Source organism: Melospiza melodia, chromosome 1, assembly GCF_035770615.1.
Source record: "Melospiza melodia melodia isolate bMelMel2 chromosome 1, bMelMel2.pri, whole genome shotgun sequence".
Taxonomy (NCBI): domain Eukaryota; kingdom Metazoa; phylum Chordata; class Aves; order Passeriformes; family Passerellidae; genus Melospiza; species Melospiza melodia.
The window spans coordinates 166,802,905-166,820,990 of record NC_086194.1 but is presented as its reverse complement, the minus strand read 5'-3'; the positions used below and the strand labels follow the sequence as shown (position 1 = coordinate 166,820,990).

General features: G+C 41.9%; 1 protein-coding gene across 2 annotated transcripts in view; it reads right to left on the bottom strand.

Moving 5' to 3' along the window:
* KHDRBS3 (KH RNA binding domain containing, signal transduction associated 3) overlaps nt 1-17,589 on the bottom strand; it is a 91,129-nt gene extending 73,540 nt beyond the window's left edge. For both annotated transcript variants that reach the window (XR_010030330.1, XM_063174555.1), the window contains exon 1: nt 17,096-17,589. Coding sequence is in view for 1 of the 2 variants with exons in the window: in XM_063174555.1 (XP_063030625.1) it covers nt 17,096-17,183 (88 nt within the window). In the remaining variant the exon portion in view is untranslated. The remainder of the gene's footprint in view (nt 1-17,095) is intronic.
* Nucleotides 17,590-18,086: the final 497 nt, after the last annotated feature.

Genomic DNA, 18,086 nt, shown 5'->3' with positions numbered 1-18,086 from the left:
TGTCCATATTTCACACAAGATTAGGGAAAGGAACAGAGATAAAGCTATTCCAAGTACCTATAGTGTTTTTAAATTCTTATAATCCTTATATTTAAATTATATATATATAATATATATATATTTCTTATATATACATATATTTCTTATATATATATATTCTTATATAATATATATAATTCTTATATATTTAATTCAGTGAAATTCAGAGTTAGCACCAGACACTGCTATGACTTAAACTCACGCCCACTGATGCTACAGCTCTACCAACAAGTATAACTTCAATCTTACTATAGAATTGATACAAAACATCTATATATTCTGTGGCTTTGTAGTGATTGAATGAACTCAAAGTGAATGCAATCACTGCTTAGAGCCTCTAGAAGATGAACCATTGAAAACAGTATAGACTGGAGTAGCCTTCATGTACAATCTCTTGTTTCAACCTACTGTTTGTAACATTCTCCAATTGCTGATTTTTAACACAAGCTTCCTGCTACTTTGATGTAAATTTCTCAGAATCCTGAAAAATTCCTTGTCTGAAACTTTGTTTACTAAAGCACAAACAACTGATGTGCAAGTGTGCTGTGAAAAAGTAATCTTGTATAGAAAGAACACAAAACCACAAAAACAGGTGTATGCCATGGGTCATAAAATAGATGAGTTGCATATTTTACTCTGCAAAACAACAAAAAAATCACAAATTTTAAAAATGCTTTCATAATATTTATGAAAAAAGTAACAACATAAAGCAACCTAAAGAATTTGTGCATTCTTACCCACAGATGTAGGAAACAAACCTACAGACTGTAGTTGGCACATGTAAAAGAGAAGGGGCTAATTCCAACACGCCATCCTGGATTAGGTTAACACAACCCTAATCCTCTAACCTCAAAGCCAGGTTGGATGGGCTTTGGGCTTTAAACAAGCTGGTCCTTGTTTGTGGAAGGTGTCCTTGCCCATGGCAGGGGAGATTGGAACCAGATGACCTTTAAGGTCCTTCCAACCCAAACCACCTCATGATTCCTTCAGAAGGCCATGACTTCCACTGCCAGCAGATAAAAGAGGTAAAGAACCACTTTTGACAAAATTATTGTAGACACTACTTTTATTTTTTGTCACCCATTACAGTCCTGGGCTGCAGTAATTTAACTTGGCAGGAAAAGGCAGCTTGCATATCTACTGTTGTATGGGAAAGCGCAGCTTAAAGAAATTTGCGTGGTTATTTTTTGTATGAGCTTCAACATAAATTGGATGTTAAAAACTTCAAACATCCAAGTTAAAAATTAACTAGCTGAGGAGTAACATTAATTACAATCCCTTCCATGTGCTCAAATGCAGGCAAATCTGAATTATTTTCTGTGTAGGAAGACATATATTACACAGAATAATGCATATTGCTACCGCATTCAATTTTTTTCCCAAATATTATACTATTAAACTTATTTTCACGAAATTAGTTGAACCACTTTGCAGAATTGCAGAACAAGATCAGACTTCCCTAGAAGTGTTATAAAACTTGAAAGTCCCATCTTAGGGACTCAATCCAGCTGTAAATCTTAAGGAAAGGACCAAAGATCTTTCAACAGACCAGTTTTTGCAGGAAAGCAGCCACATCTACAGCTCCAGATAAATCTCGGCCTCTGTAGGACCATGTGCCTGTCCATGCAGCACCTTCCTTGAGGAAGGCAATCTTCCAAATTTCATGGCATCTATGAAAAAAGAGGTTTTTTTTTTTTCCTTAAACTAGTATTTCTAGCATTGACCTAATAAAATATTATGCATCTTTCCAAATTTAAGAAAAACTGAAACAAACCATGTTTTATACCTAAAATATCTGAATTAGCTACCAACTTATGCCAGTAAGCTTTTGCTGAAAAACACCTTACAAAGCTAAAATACACTACTGTTTTAGTAGCATTTATGGTGTGGGTTTACTTGTGGTAAGAAACAGCTCTGACTCAAAATCTTTCTCTAAAGAAATTATCTTCATGTTTACCTTAAATGTAACTAAGCAGTTAGTTCTGGTTAAGTTATATTTTCACCTAGTAAATTTGTTTACAAAAAGCATCTTTCTTCAGTAAAAAGTATTTTTAAAGGTCTAAGTTTCTTTCCAACAGACATGGTTATGGTGTAACTGTAAGAATCAGGAAAACTGCATGTTCTGTGCAACTACTCAGCAGTCAAGACATTGCAAATTCATTTGTCTTAATGGTTTGTTTTAAAGACAGTTTAAAATCAAATGTTTATATAGAAATCTAAAATGTGATGCCCGAGTTTTACTGCAGCCAAATTATGTCACGCAATTATTTGATAAATCAACTTCAGACATGTTACTGTTTTAGTTTTCATCCAGCTAATTTCAGAATGCAAACTTTCACTGAACGCTTTTTCCCAGTGATGAGCACGTGTGTTCTTAGGGGACCAATCCCTATATTCAATAGTTTAAACAGCATATTTCAGTACATTTCTACAGATTACACACTGAAAATCAACTACTACAAAGTGTCACAGGCACAAAACAGCTGACACCTTTAAGTGCAGTAGAACAATTCACAGCCAGGGAAGTTCACCTACAATCAAGGTGAGACAGCAAAAACAAAACCAGTCATATTTTTAACACTCATGCTGGGAACCTGCAGAAGCTGTTTCTAACCAGACACCTGCCCTGCCTGTCCCCCACCTGCCTTCACAGCCCCATATATTCAAGTTTCTGCTCCTTCATCACTTCTGTCTGCCAAGAAACAATAAGAAAAGTGCCAACGCAAACTACCTGAGGTGCCATTACTTCTTGATTCAGTGATGCTTAAATTGCTTTTATATGGGAAATAAAATGTTGATGCTCCATTTTCCGAAAGTACAAAATGAAGTTATTTTCTAGATGTGGCAGAGGACAAAGAGAACGAATTTTAAGAAAATACAACTGCTTAAGAAATTTGGAGTACCTAAAAGACAAAGAACAGCTGAGACAGCAATAACCAGTTCATGGGTAGACTTCTATTGCTCCTTGCTACTTGAGAGAAACAAAGAAAAAAGAGCATTTGGGAAGAAACTCCATCAGTTGCAATGGGTACTTGTGCACACCTGAAGTCTTCCTAGAGAAAAGGTCCTGTGTTACTAAGTCTCAAATCTCACTTCCCCCTCGACCTTAGAGCAAGTGCAGGAATGCCATGTCCAGTCAAATACAGAATAACCACCTAAAGAGGCTGGAATGCATTATTTTGCATACACCCAAGAAATAAAGGTGCTTCACAGAACTCAAAAATCTGACTGTCCACTCTGAAAAGAACATTTAACCACAGGGAACAGAAACTCTTCCTCGTGCCAACAGGAGAGACACACTTACAAATCCCTCTACCAAATCTGACATGTGGGTTTAAAGACTCGATCATCAGTGTGTCACAGAGTCAGAAAATACCGGAAATGCTACCATGAATTTCCATAGATCATAAATGGAACTAAATTCCCAGAGCTGCTCTTTTTGCAGGATCCCTTTCTAAAGCAAGACACAACTAATTTAATAGATTACTACTTATACTTGCTCTAACTGTAACTTTAAAAATACGAACATTACACTGAATTATCAGAAAGAGCTGGGAACGAAGGAAAGCTTTTATCACTAAATTCATACAGCTTTACTTTATCCTTGCATAATAACTATGTATTGGCAGTACCCCTTGACAAAAGCATGAGATTAACTATGTAGCTGGCCAGGAATATCTATTCTGTTTAATCTATTTTTCTGAAGGGGCCATCTGCTCTTATTTCTTCATCTTGTGGCTCAAATTGAAATTGCATTCACTATTCTGTTAGGATTTCAATTAGGTACATGTAAAATTTCTCCCATGAAAGGATGGCTGTTTTGAGGACGAAGTACTGTAAGGGGAAAAGGTATTATTACTAAAAGTTGATTGACTATTATTGATACAGCTAAAAGAGCTGATTAGTCATCAATAAAATGAAAGAAAAATAATGCTAACATTTGTTTTATTACAGCACAGCTTGACATCCATTACTAACAGTATGCACAGCCATATTTAAGGTACCAAACCTGAATAAAGGAACTACATTTGCTTTCTGCATTCCCTCCACTCAGCTCTTTTCCAATGACTCTGCAGAAAAGCTTCAAATCTCAGCTTTGATAGCAGCAATGAAACCTTTCCAAATGAGAAGCCAAAAAATACTTCATACAGATGCTGACAAGACATACCTATGGGATTAGCATCATTTGCACAGACTTAGAAATAATGAAGTCACAGCTAAAACACTTACTGAAATACAAGCTACAGGGTTGAGCTCCAGCCAGTTACTACTACTCCAGTGCAATAATACAAAGTTCAGCAAAATTGTCTGAAAGAACAGTAAAGAATTAAACCTACAGTTTTACCTTGTACTTCATCCAAATGGGAGAAAAAGTACTTTTGATTTAGTTATTTCCTATCCATTTCACTGCTTTCCCCAGAAAAATGACCAAGCAGGAGGCTATCCAGCAAGTTGAGTACTTTAGCTATTGCCTAGAGTAACTAAATAAATACTCAGTACCAGCCTCATGCAAGGCATCACAGCAAGCAGCCTCCTAGCCCAGACAGTCATTGGAAGCTTTGGTCATTGCTTTGAACACAGGAACAGGAATAAGGGATTGGTACCTTCAGGACCTACAACCTACTCAGAGGCAGAAAATACATTATGTTAGCACAGTGCTCAGCACACCAGTGAAGTCTAAACTATAACCTAAAAGTTAAGAAAGCAAATCACATCCATTTTCCACTATCAGGGCATTAATCTAAAGGATAATTCACTTCCAGTTCTTTATAGACCTGATCCCACAGCCAGCTACTTGCCACTTATGTGGTAATGAAATACACACCAGCGTTTTTAATTAATGTTATACTGAACTATGTGAACTATTACTTAGGGTTTCAAACAAGGCCTATTATTTCAGAGCTCCAAACTATATAAGTGCATCTATAAATAAATAATTTATAAATACCATTATGGTAATTTCCCCGTACTCTCCATTTAATCAGCTGATAAAAAAGGAATATTCTAAGAACTTCAAATTCAGAAGTCTGAGAAAGTTTCTTCTAAAATTTTATTCAAGATTTTTCAAATTGGACGACAGCAGTCTTAACAGTTCAAGCATACATGAAGTAAACAACACAGGTCAAAGCTACCAGGTCATAGAAGGGTTTAGGGTGGAAGTGACCTTAAATATCATCTAGTTCCATACCCCCTGCCATGGGCAGGAATGCCTTCCCGTAGACCAGGCTGCTCAGAGCCCCATCCAACCTGACCTGGAGCAGACTCCAAGGGATGGGGCTTCCACAGCTTCTCTGGGCAACCTGTGCCAGTGCCTCAGCACACAGAGAAGAATTTCTTCCTAACATATAATCCAAATTTCTCCTCCTTTATTTTAAAACCATCCCCATGTATGGTGTCATCCTCAATGATGTGGCTAGTAGGGTTAGGAGAAGGGCTCAGGTGTTTACTTAGGATGTGTTTGGGCTTTTGACGATTTGGTCTTTTGAGTAGAACCCCGCTTGAAGTGGTGCTCCTATTAGGGTGAGGTTGCCGATGGTAAGGCATGCAGTGGTTGTGGGTAGTATTTTTTGGAGCCCTCCTATTTTTCAGATATCTTGTTCGCCACTTAGGCTGTGAATGATGGAGCCTGAGCATAGGAAGAGCATGGCTTTGAAGAATGCGTGGGTTGAGATGCGGGGCAGAAAAGATAAGGGGCAGAAGGAAGTGGTGAACATCTGGAGTGGGAGGAATAAGGAAGGGGGAGGATTTTCCAGGTGGAAGCGTTGGTCTCCTGGAGCCACAGTCAGGTGTGATGGAATCCTGTGTTCCTGGAGATGGCTGAACACCTGCCAGCTCATGGGAAGCGGAGAATGGATTCCTTGTTTTCATCTGCTTGCGTGTGCAGCTTGTACCTTGCTTATCCAAGTATCCTCTCTTCACCCAGAGTTTTGTAGCTTTTACTCTTCCGATTCCCGCCCCCATTCCCTCGCGGGGGCTGGGGTTACAGCAGGACAGGGACACACCTGCGCCTTGGGGACAGACAGGACTCATCTGGCTGGGGGAGCTGCTGCCACAGGCCAACACCGATGGCACCAGCACCGCCTGGCCCCGACCCCGCTCTCCCGAGGGGCTGGCACCCGATCCCAATCCCGCCTCTCCCAGGGGTCACACCCGCTCCTACAGCCCCAATCCCCGCTCTCCCGAAGGGCCGACACCCGAGCCCGGCTCCCCCGGGGGGATGACACCCGATCCCGGGAGCCCCAGTCCCGCCTCTCCCGCTGGGCTGATGCCTGATCCGGGAGTTCCGATCCTGCCTCTCACGGGGGATCACATCCGATTCCACAGCCCCGACCACGGCTCTCCCGGGAATCAGACCCGTTTGTACAGCCCAGATCCCTGCTCTCCTGGGGATCAGACTCATTTGTACATCCCCAATCCCGGCTCTTCCAGGGATCACATCCGTTCCTACAGCCGCAACCCCGGCTCTCCTAGGGATCACACCCGATCCCACAGCCTCGATCCTCAAACCCATTCCTACAGCCGCAATCCCGGCTCTCCTAGGGATCACACCCGATCCCACAGCCCCGATCCCGGCTCTCCCGAGGATCCCACAGCCCCGCAGGGCCGGGCCGCTGTCGCCCCCTCCTGGCACCGCTCCAGAAATAATTCCCGAAACGCTCTACAACCCTCGCGAAACGGCTCCCCCGAAAATGAAGCACACACAATGCCTTCTCTAGTAACTAGTGCCCTAATCATAATAGAGTTGCCTGGCAAAGATGCATTCAAAAATCGTTCTGCAAAAGCTGCATCGTCAATACCTATGCATCACTATATGTAAGGTGCTGTATTAGAAGGTTGTGGGAAAACACACTGTGGAATGCTTCTGCTCTTTCCAAAGTGTGCTCATATTAATAGTTTGCAATCACCCAAGATCCTAAAGTTAACAGATCATATAAGGCTGGAAAAATTCTTCAGAGGTGATTAATCCTCTGTCATGGTTTAGCCCCAGCTAGCAGCTAAGCCCCACATAGGTGCTCCCTTCCCTGCAAGAGGATGCGGGAGAAAATTGCAAGGGTAAAATTATTAGACTTGGTGGGTCGAGATAAAGACAGTTTAATGGTAGGTAAAACAAAATCCATGCCCATAAGCAAAGTAAAACAATTCACCCCTGCCATGGCCAGGCAGGTGCTCAGGCATTCCCAGGAAAGGAGGGCTCCATCACACATAATGGTGATTTGGGAACACAAACACCATCACTCCAAACTTCCTCTCTTCCTTCTTCCCCCCAGCTTTATATGCTGGGCACGATGCCATATGGTCTGGAACATCTCTTGGGTCAGTGGGGTCAGCTGTCCCAGCTGTGTCTCATCCCATTCCTTGTTCTTCCACAGCCTCCTCACTGGTGGGGTGAGGAGCAGAAAAGGCCTTGAATGAGCAGAAAGGGCCTCTGTGTAAGCTCTGCTAAGCAGTAATGAAAACATCCCTGTGTTATCAACACTGCTTTCCTCACAAATCCAAAACAACCCCACACTGGCTACTGGGAAAAAAACAAATTAACCCCAGCCAAAACTACCACAGGCCTCACAAGCATTTTATGACTACACTTACATCATTCCCAGCATTTGTTTCACATGGTATTAACAGGATTGTGTGAAGACTCAGGGACCTGCAGAAACAAAAAGTTCTAAAGAAGAGATACAGCAAGCCTTAAAAACATGATAAATCTTTCGTTGTATGCTTTTATACAGTAGGCCAATAAAATCCTAATCATTTTTCCAGACCATGGATGCATGGTGTAATAAAAAGGTCAAGGGTATATGATAAGCAAAAAGAATCTTTAAGACTAATCTGTGTAACACAAGACAAATTGGACCACAAGAGCCTTTTGCAGTGTTTAAGATCTATACCAAGGTGCTGCATTTCACCTTGCAGACTATCCAGCCTGGGATATTACTGGGATAACTCTACATAGGGAGCAAGTGTTAACAACGGCTAAAGGTATCACTGCAGCCCATCTGCTGTGAAACAGCTTAGCTCCTCCAGGCACACCAGGCTTTAAATGGAGAAACTGAACCAATCGTTAAGAACAAACACTTTTCCTCTGAGAAACATCTCCAACTACCACGAATATTTTGGGGAATCCTTTAAAGGAAGGCAGAAAACTGATCTGTGAGCAAGTTTCTTCAAAACTGGGACTTCTTGAGCCTAAAATAATAGGCTGGAAGTAGTAATGAAGCAGTTGGATACTTAATAAAGTGACAAAATGCTTACTGAACTTTCATGACTCTACAAATGGATCAAGAACATCACATTCAAACTGTGCTTCTATAGCTGAGAAAAATCTGCTTTCCTTCAAGCTCAGGAGGGGAGATGGGGTAGAGTTAAACACTATAGAAGTCAAATAACCAAAGAGACATGAAAACCATACTGCCTTTCCCTTTACCAGAAGTGAAATTTATCATTTAGGAGCAGCCAGGAGGTGGACAGAGAAGGAAAGGGTGATTTTTTTACTTCACTGCTTTACCCCATGGAGCTGTATCACTGAAGTCGGCATAGAGGGCACCACAACATTTCTGCTTAACAGCAGAAAAAAAGCAACAAAAATCTCCTTAACCCTCAAATACTGCAGGGAACAGAAACTCTTCCCAGGGACACATCAGGATTGGTATTGACCACCTCTAGTTAATTAGGACATGGATCAAAATGAACCAGTAACAAAAACCTTTGTCCACTACCAGCAAACAGAAAAGGACACATGGAAGGAAGAATGACCACATTAGAAGCAGTCCTTCCATTTCTACATCTGAAAATAATCATTTTTATCCCAAAGCAGTAGGAAAAATTGGCTGACAACCTCTAAAACCTTTTGCTTTCAAACACATCTGCTTCCCAGAGTAGTGTTACTGAATGGTTTGAGGCAATAAAAGACTACAGACACATTTCTTCTCTAAGCCTTCAACAAATGCAGCAGCAGTGAGAGGAGAAGCAATTTACAGAATCATAGAATATCCTGACTTGGAAGGGACCCACAAGGCCTGAAGTCTAACTCCTGGCCCTGCACAAGACCAGCTCAAGAATCCCACCATGTGGCTGAAACTTCAAATATTTCTTGAGCTCTGTCAGGCTTGGTGCTGTGACCACTTCCCTGGGGAAACTGTTTCAGTGCCCAGCCTTCCCCTGGGTGAAGAACATTTTCTCAATATCCAATCTAAACCTCCCCTGACACAGTTTCAGGCCCTTCCCTCAGGTCCTGCCGCTGTCACCCCCAGAGATCAGTGCCAGCCCCTCCTTTTCCCCTCATGTGGATGTTGCAGACTGCAATGAGGTCTCCCCTCAGTCCCTTCTTCTCCAGGCTGAACAGACCAAGGGACCTCAGCCACATCTCAGATGGCTTCTCCTCCAGACCATTCATCTTTATCTCCTCTGAACACCCTTTAATAGTTTTATATCTTTCCTACATTGTGATTTATATGGTGGGGTCTGAAACTGCACACAGTGCTTAAGACATTTTCCTATACTCTTTGTCTTGTCCACATAAAGGCATCTAACTCAGACTGTTCCTTTTGAACAATCCTGACGGATTATTAAAGCCAAAGAAAATCAGTAAATCCTCAAAGGATTTGCAACTTCAGGTTTTCACTGTCACTATATTATACCAAGATCAGCACAGCAGCAGTTGCTATAACAAATTTTCTGTTGGATCAAGTACAATGGGTTTACTGAAATGATTTCTAATCTTTTAGGTTTCCAATTACTTTGTCAACAAATTCTTCCTAGAAAATAAAGATCTATAAAAGAACACCTATACAAGCCAAAAAAGTGAAAGATTTACCATCTACAAGAATTAAACTGACATTTTTTTGCTGCCTTGCAACTTTGTTGAAGTTGAGTTGCTACCTGCAGCCAAAAGTCTGATAAACACATCAAAATAAGAAATGAAAGGCATCCAGCAAATAGCAACTAGAGATGGAGAACAGAAAGGAAATCCATTTAACTGCCTAGTTTCTTAATAAGTTTGCCTTGACAATAAGGACAAATGCTGAAAAACAACAACACAACATAAAAGAACCAGAAGTGATAAATATGACAAAGACAAGTTTAAGCAAAGGAAAAATTTAAGATAGGATAAACACACAAAGAATAAAACATGCACTGCTCAGCTGTGGAGGTACAAAATACATCAGTCACTCTAACAATGCTTCTTCATGCTACCTCTCCAGTTACTGCTTTTTAATTTGCTCCTTGGCATAAACAGCCAACCTACAGCTACTGTACAGCCCAAGTCATTGACAGTTCAAAGAGCTTAACAATTTAGCAGGGATCAAGTATCCATACATGCAACTCATTCTGAGGCCAAGATGTCAAGGCACAAAATCTACTGGTCCTTATATCTGCTTTAAGAGTTAATCATCTATTGCTAAAGCATTGTGCATTTTTTCATTTGTACTTCTTGGCCAGACATTTCACCATTGGTTTTCAGAGCCTCTTTGCACCTTTATTCACTCTTGCAGGCAGCCAAGCTCTCAAAGCACAAGTCAAAGACCCCTTTCACACACCAATCAGACAAGCAAGAGGCCTACAGACCTTCTCAAACTTGCAAAGCATTGTATTTTTCCATGATTTCCTCAAAGATTAAGACATATGGACTTCTGCAAGTAGAATGTCACAAGAAAATTAAATTCCTGAGTCCATATGCCCTTATGCCCTTAGCTTAAGGCCATAAAGATATTAATTTTCTAGCTACTGTTACACTTGGGGAAAAAAAAAAAAATCACACTTGGCTAGAAATATATGGCTCTAAAATAATTCCCAGAACTATCACCACCCCTACCAAACAGCTCCCATGGCATGGGTGAGACTTGGCTTCCCAGGACTCAGAGGTAGACAATCCACTTTATCAAGATATTCCACATGCCCAGTATAGAAGCCCTGTCCTTTGTTATCTTCTATTTGAAAAACAGTATTAATAATGTAAACATTAAGCCTGCAAGATCCCTGCACAGCTCAGCTAAGAACAGTCAGTTAATTCACCATAAAATATTAGGTCAGTTACCAGTTAATCTATTTAAACATGCTTTTTACTGAACCCTGCTAAATACTAATTAAAAAGTCATGCAGTACCACACTGAATACTTTACAGACTTTTCTCTTCTCAACTCTGAACCTTGATACCTGCTTCTTTCAAACAAAAGTGCATCCTAAATTCTTTTGTTTCTTAATTACACTGGAAGTTAGAGGGCAGAAAGGTCACATACATAAATTTTAAGTACATGCAAGAAAAGTCAAACAAGCCACAGGCCAGAGGAACAGTGCTGTGACCTTCTTCCTGATTTCCCCAGTAAATAAGTACTCAGAAGGTTACAGCTTTAATTTGCATGGCTGGTGTCAAAAAGGATTGAAAGTGACAAACCATGTCAGGCTGCATTTGAAACCTTTAAATTCAATCTCTCTCATTGACTGCCAAAGTGAGTGTGCAAGTGAATTAGGAGTCAGCTTTACACTAACTGTGATTGCAGTGAGTGGCTCTAGGCTCAGTCAGGCTTCAGAACAGATGAGCCCAGGGGTGAAGAAAGTATGATTATCTTCAGCTGCATTTTGCAGAAGCCCTGTTAACATGACTGGAATATCTGATAAACCACTTCTGCAGCCTTTTAAGAGAGCAAGATTGAAATCTAACTTTTAGGAAGCCCTCTGACTGCTCCAATACAGTTTCACTGTAGTAAAAGCAAAGAGCAATCATAATAAAAATGTGAACTTCTGAAGTTTTACCAGATACAGATAGCTGAGATGAGAGACAGACCCTTCTGCCCTCCAAGAGTTTCTACTTCTCATGCTGCTTTAAGAAAACAGAAATAAAAGCCAAGTCAGCCTTCCCTAGTTTGACGGTGGAACCATTACATCATATCCATTCCTATTACTACCACTTGAATTTTTCATCACACTTGGCCTGGAAATATCCAATTCCACCTAAATGTTTTGCTTAGACTCTTGTCTTCTAGTAATCAGACTAAAACCACAAGAGTTTATTTCTGGTTAACTTCTAAGAATAGCAACTAAAAGTGACCAGCTGTCTGAAAAAAACGTGAGGAGCACAAAACTTACTATATTTCATACAACGCTCCAAGTAATTTAAAAACACAGTCAGCTTTCTCCAGCCATATCTCATTTTCAAAACACCTATAACCTTCATGAAGCGCTCTGAAATCCTCAGAGAGTAGGACAACTAGTATTGTTTCTGTGATCGATACTATAATGACAGAAAGGAGAGTTTGGGGTTACACTGATGGTGATTCAACACCATTAGTGACTGAATGAGCAGCACCATGTGTCTGTGCCATGCCACAAAACTTGTCCACACAGGAAAGTGGATGCTTCAGTGTCATTACTTATGTTACAACACAGCTATGTCACTCCACAATCACATTTATTTTTGATAAACTAAAGAAAAGCACAAATCCCCTTGCATACCTAGATTTATTCAAAGTTGTCCTGGTTTTGGCTGGGATAGAGTTCATTGTCTTCCTAGAGCCTGGTACAGTGCTGTGATTCCGACTCAGTAGGAGCTGACAACACAGTGATGTTTTGGTTGTTGCTGAGTAGTGCTTACTCTAAATCAAGGACTTTGCAGTGTCTCACGCTCTGCTGGGCAGCAGGTGCACAAGAAGCCCAGAGGGAGCACGGCCAGGAGAGGTGACCTGAACTGGACAAAGGAATATTCCACAGCACAGGATGGATGTCCACTATATAAACTGGGGGGAGTTGACTCAGAGCCACTGATTGCTGCTCAGGGACAGCCTGGGCATCAGTCAGCATTTGGGGAACAACTGTATTAGGCATTACTTGTTTCTCTTGGGTTTTAGTCCTCTTTTTAATTTCCAGTATAATTATTATATTTTACTTTATTTCAGTCATTAAGCCCACAAGTTGTACCTTTTTTCAATTCCCTGATTCCACCGAGGGAAAAGCAATGAGTGGCTGCACAGTACCTACCAACCAAGCTGAGCTTAAACCACAACAAAAGTCAGTAATATATATGGAACCTTAATTTACTGCTTAGCTCCTACTTCAACCATTTTTACAAAGCCATCTCTACTAAAAAGAAAAAAAAAAAAAAAAGAATCAGACCACTAATATCCTCCACAAAGCAGAAAGTGAGTACACTCCCTTACACTCTATTCTCCCTGATTTTAGGGAGGTACAGCTCTGATTACTGAATTCCAAGCAAAATCTGACACAAGAGACAGCAATCCCCAGCTGATCACCACTAGCCACGTGGCTCAGGGAAGCCACTCAACACAGTTAGCACATACAGCCATCTACTGATAGCAAGGCTTGGTATTCCTGAACATCATCTCATCGACATTCTAAAGGAAGCCTTGCCAAATTCAGGTACTACAAGTCTCAAAACAGCTAAAATGAGCTCATAAGGAAATATTGCAGAGGTCCAGTCTGCACAAGAGAGTTGTCTTTCAGCAATGGAAGCAACTCTAACTTTCATTATGTACACATTTAATTATCCACACAAACCAAACAACTGCCAAGCACCCATTTTCACATCTCCCCTGTTGGAAATGTGTCTGGTATCACCATGTTTTATTTACAGTTTGCCTCTTCCATCTGCAGTTTCACATACTTCATTCAACATTCACTAACTGCTCGTCTTGAATCACTACTATAAATAAACGTGAAAGAAGGTAAAGTCACTTTTCTGTCTCAGATCTTTGAGTATTTTTAGAGCATCACTCATGAAGCAAGTTATGAGAATCAACACTACACTTGCACATTTACAAACAACCACAACTGCAAACACAGCCTTTGAAATAAGGCTGGATTTCAGAACTACCATCACTCTCCTAGACAAATATTTTTCAGATTTTGCATAAAGATGAGCCCATGAGAGTTGAAAACAGGAAAACACAAATGTACTAAGCTCTTGTTTCTTCATAAAAGCCCATCTTTCCCCAGGTTCCTTATTTACAGAGCTTACTATAAACTAATAACTGGACAAAATTCCAGTTCCCAGTGTCTGATACCAGCTGCAAATTAATCCTATTAGCACGGTCATCTTACCACACATGCAAATAAGTCCATTTCCAATCTATAACATGCTTAGGGGTTTATGGGCAAAAAAAAATTCCTCTTTTTAGGATGGCTTAATGTTCAATTATACAAATACATCTTCTTAATTAGAACAAGGGATAAAGTCTAGTCTCCTGTAAAAGATTCCCACTGTTCTACAATTTAAGCAGCAGTTAAATGTTTCAGTGACTGCTTAAAACAAATTTAAGCAATAAGTATTGTTTTTCTGTCTCAAGGAAACAGGGCATCAAATCCTTGAACAGAGTTCTCAACAAGAAAAATCAGGACTTACTATGCAGGAACATTGAAGTGTACATAACACAAACTAATATTTGATTTTAGTGCTTTCCAAACACTATTTCAAGGCAGAGAAACTCCTCTCATATCTTAATTCAGAAAGACAGATTAATAATACTGCTCACGAAAATATTCTTACAGCATCTTAGTTATTTCCACATTGTTCTTTTTTAACTGAAATGTTACCCAGGAACTTGAAGCAGGTCAAGCTTCACTTTTTAAATTTAAAATTATGTAATTTGTGTGTACACAAATTATAATGTGTAATTATAAGCTTAATATGCAAATCCATCCACTTCCATTTGAAAGCTGTAATTGCCACATTTCAGAAGTCTAGACCCAGGATTTTCCCTAGAAACCAAATTTCAACATGACTGGAAATTTGTTAGCCATGTGGCTCTTTTGTGTAAGCAGCAAACACACCTCAATTACTTCAGCATCTCAGAAGGATTCTTCATCCATACCACTCTTACAAATTACTCTTGAGTTTCTGAAGAAAGCCAGCTGATGTACAGTATTTCAGTTTAAGTAAATACAGATAGCAAATTTAATGCCACTAAGACACCAAAATGCTATTACATAATTAAGCTGGTTATTTAAAGCACTTAAAACCTTTGCTAAGACATACTCTCAGATACCCAAAAGAAGCCAAACTTAGAAACCTATTTCATTCTAAACTTAAAAGATAAACAAACCCAGTTAAAAAAAACTAGACAAGCTATTTCATTTGCTTCCACATGAACTAATATAGAAAATACTCAGTAGACCTGGCATACAAAATCCAAGCCACAACCATTACATATACATTTGCACTAATAATTGTCATTCATTTAAGTGCATAGAATTATTGCAATTGAGAAAAAACCAACCCCTGATAAAGTTAGTATCATGGCAGGATGGGTTAGTGAAACATCCCCTCCTGAAGTCATATTTCCCACCTGTATTATACAGGGACTTCATCTGATCTGGCTCTTTGGGGATTCTACAATTAAACTATTATACATAGATATTATACAAATTTCCATTTTAAACTGGAGCTAACCAGTTGATTAGTCACCTTCAATCTTTCTTTTCTCCACCTCTAATGTGTGAAACACTTCAGATATAATCCAATCCAAGACTTGACTTTCAAAGTAAACAAAAAAATCAAGACACCTACTAGATTACAGAGGTTGGATGCACATACATCTGCATTTTTACACTGAAAATATAGGTTCTTTTTCTGGAGCGGAATATATGCATGCAGATACCATAATGAAAAGCAAAAGTTTCCATCCTCCAATTTATCATTTCAATGAGAACCTCAAAAAATAACAAACTCAGTCAGAAAGACAGATTTACCTTCTTTAACACTGTTTACAAAATAGTAAATCACATGGCTCTATAACTCCCTGGGATAATTTACACATGCAAAAAGATTCTTCACTACCTGGAGAGGGACTTCAATAATTTACAGCCATCAAGTTTAATTTTTACAAGTTTTTTTCATTTACAGCAAATAACTGTTTTTTTAACATAATTCTCCTTTTCCCACAATCAACAGGGACATTTTTACAGATTCAAAGTTTGGAAAAATATGCAATATTCCATCCACCCATGGACATGGACCTTCAATTCACTGAACATATGCATTCTACAGCTTAAACTGTGACAGCTACCTCTAACTCCAGAGTGTTTCAGACAACAGCAATTCTCCTTCTGATTCTGAGACAGGCATTTGCACCTACTACACAGCAAAACCTACAACATATTAGAAGAACCCACATCAACTTAAACTTGTTCCTATTACAGAATGCAAAGCACACCAAGCACGGCTTTGTAAACATTGCAAATAAAGCCAAAATCATTCTGGCTATCACTATGTTTGGTGTGTTAGAGGATCAGTTCATAGCTTGTTTCACTTGAGCATCCTAAGCACTAGAGCAAGCATTTGTCTCTCCAGAGCTGTACTTGAAAGTCGCCTGCCAATTATACAGTATGTCCAAATGTACATTAAATCATACTTTAATTCACACAGAATGACTTTTCTAATCAGCACTGCATCACTGAAACAAAAAGATAGCACTTTAAAGCACGTCTGACTTGACAGATGCAGAAGGGGTGGGAGTAATTTGTTATCTGGAGTTATATAATTGCAAAACAAAATATGCTTTGTGTTTTTATAAAGGTTTACTAAAATGTAGCAGAGCCCAAAGTTTCTAGGAAAGGCCATTGGCAGCAGGCTCGTTCTTCCGAAGGCTCACACACATGTAAACAATCGGCTGCTCATTGTTCACAAACGGGGTAAAATAAGAAAACCTTCTGGGGTTTTAATTGACATGCAGCCCGAGCAGAGCACAGCAGATACAGCCATTCAACTCGGAGTAATCTCTAACTCGAGCAGCGGGCGACGGCAGAGAACACACGGAGGGAAGAGGGGCACAATGCGGGCGGGCACCCAGCGAGCGCGGCCGCCGGGGCGATGCTGCCCGGCCGGGGAAGGGGAAGGCGCCCGGAGCCGGCAAACACCGACAGCCTGAACACAACACACCCCCCAAGCGGTGCCAGGCAAGGGTGAGCCCCGCACCGAGAACCTCAACACAACAAACCCTTCCAGGCGGTGCAATAAGGGAAGGAGAACCACGGGCTGGGCATCCGCCGCTCACTCCGGCCCGTCCCCACGGCAGGACAAGGAGCCCCGCTCCGCCCCGCCGCCCCTCACCTTGGTTCACCAGCCGCAAGGCGTGGGTGAAGGACGGGTCCAGCGAGTCCTTCTCCGCCATCAGCTCGGGTAGGTACTTCTCGTCCATGGCAGCGGCGGCGGCCCGGAGCGGCAGCGGAGCCGGGGCGCCGGGTGCGCCCGCGGGGAAGGAGCGGGTCCGAGTCCCAGGCAGCGGTAAATCCTCGGAGGCAGCGCTTCCCCCTGGCCGCCTCCCGCCCGGGGCTGCGGGGACGCATCCAGAAGGAAGCGCCGCAAGCCCCCGGCCAGGAGGGGGGAGAAAAGGGGCGCGGGCTGGGGGGACGCCCCCCCTCAGCGGACAAGGGGCGCGGACAAATCGCTCTGCGGAAGCACACAAGGGAAAAGAAGGGATAGAGGCGCGCCCCGGGAGCCGCTGACCCAGGCAAGACGAGAGCCGCGCACACAATAAAAGAGACAGGCGGCGGCAGGGGCTGCGCACAGACCAACACCACAAACAGCCCCGCCACCGACACTGCGCCCACTGAGCGCAGAAAACGCGCCGCACCAGCTTTATATACCGCCCTAGACCACGCCCCTCTGAGGCCTTTAGCCCCGCCCAGGGGCGATGCCCCGCCCCAGCCCCTTCCAATGGGCGGGGATAGCAGAGCTCCCCCAGTGTCCCCGCCTTGCTCAAGTGAAGGCTGCTATTGGATGGCGTGGCCTGTCAGTCAGAGACTAGCCGCCATTTCTCATTGGTCGCTGCTGCTGGCCCCGCCTCCCAGCGGTCTGTGAGGGTCCCGTGCTGAGGGGCGCTCCCAGAGTCGCTCCGCACCGCGAGCTGGGCGGGAGTGCGCTGGCTTAAGGGCAATGTCTGCACTGGCGAGACTCACAGAGCCCCTCAGACCCCACAGCGACCCTTCCCACACACAAGTCCTCTTCGAGACCCTCTCCAGGGCCGTAGGATCTGTGAAAGGGGTCGAGGATCCAGGACGGCGTCCTTTCCGTCCCTGTCACATTTACGGAGAAAGGCAGA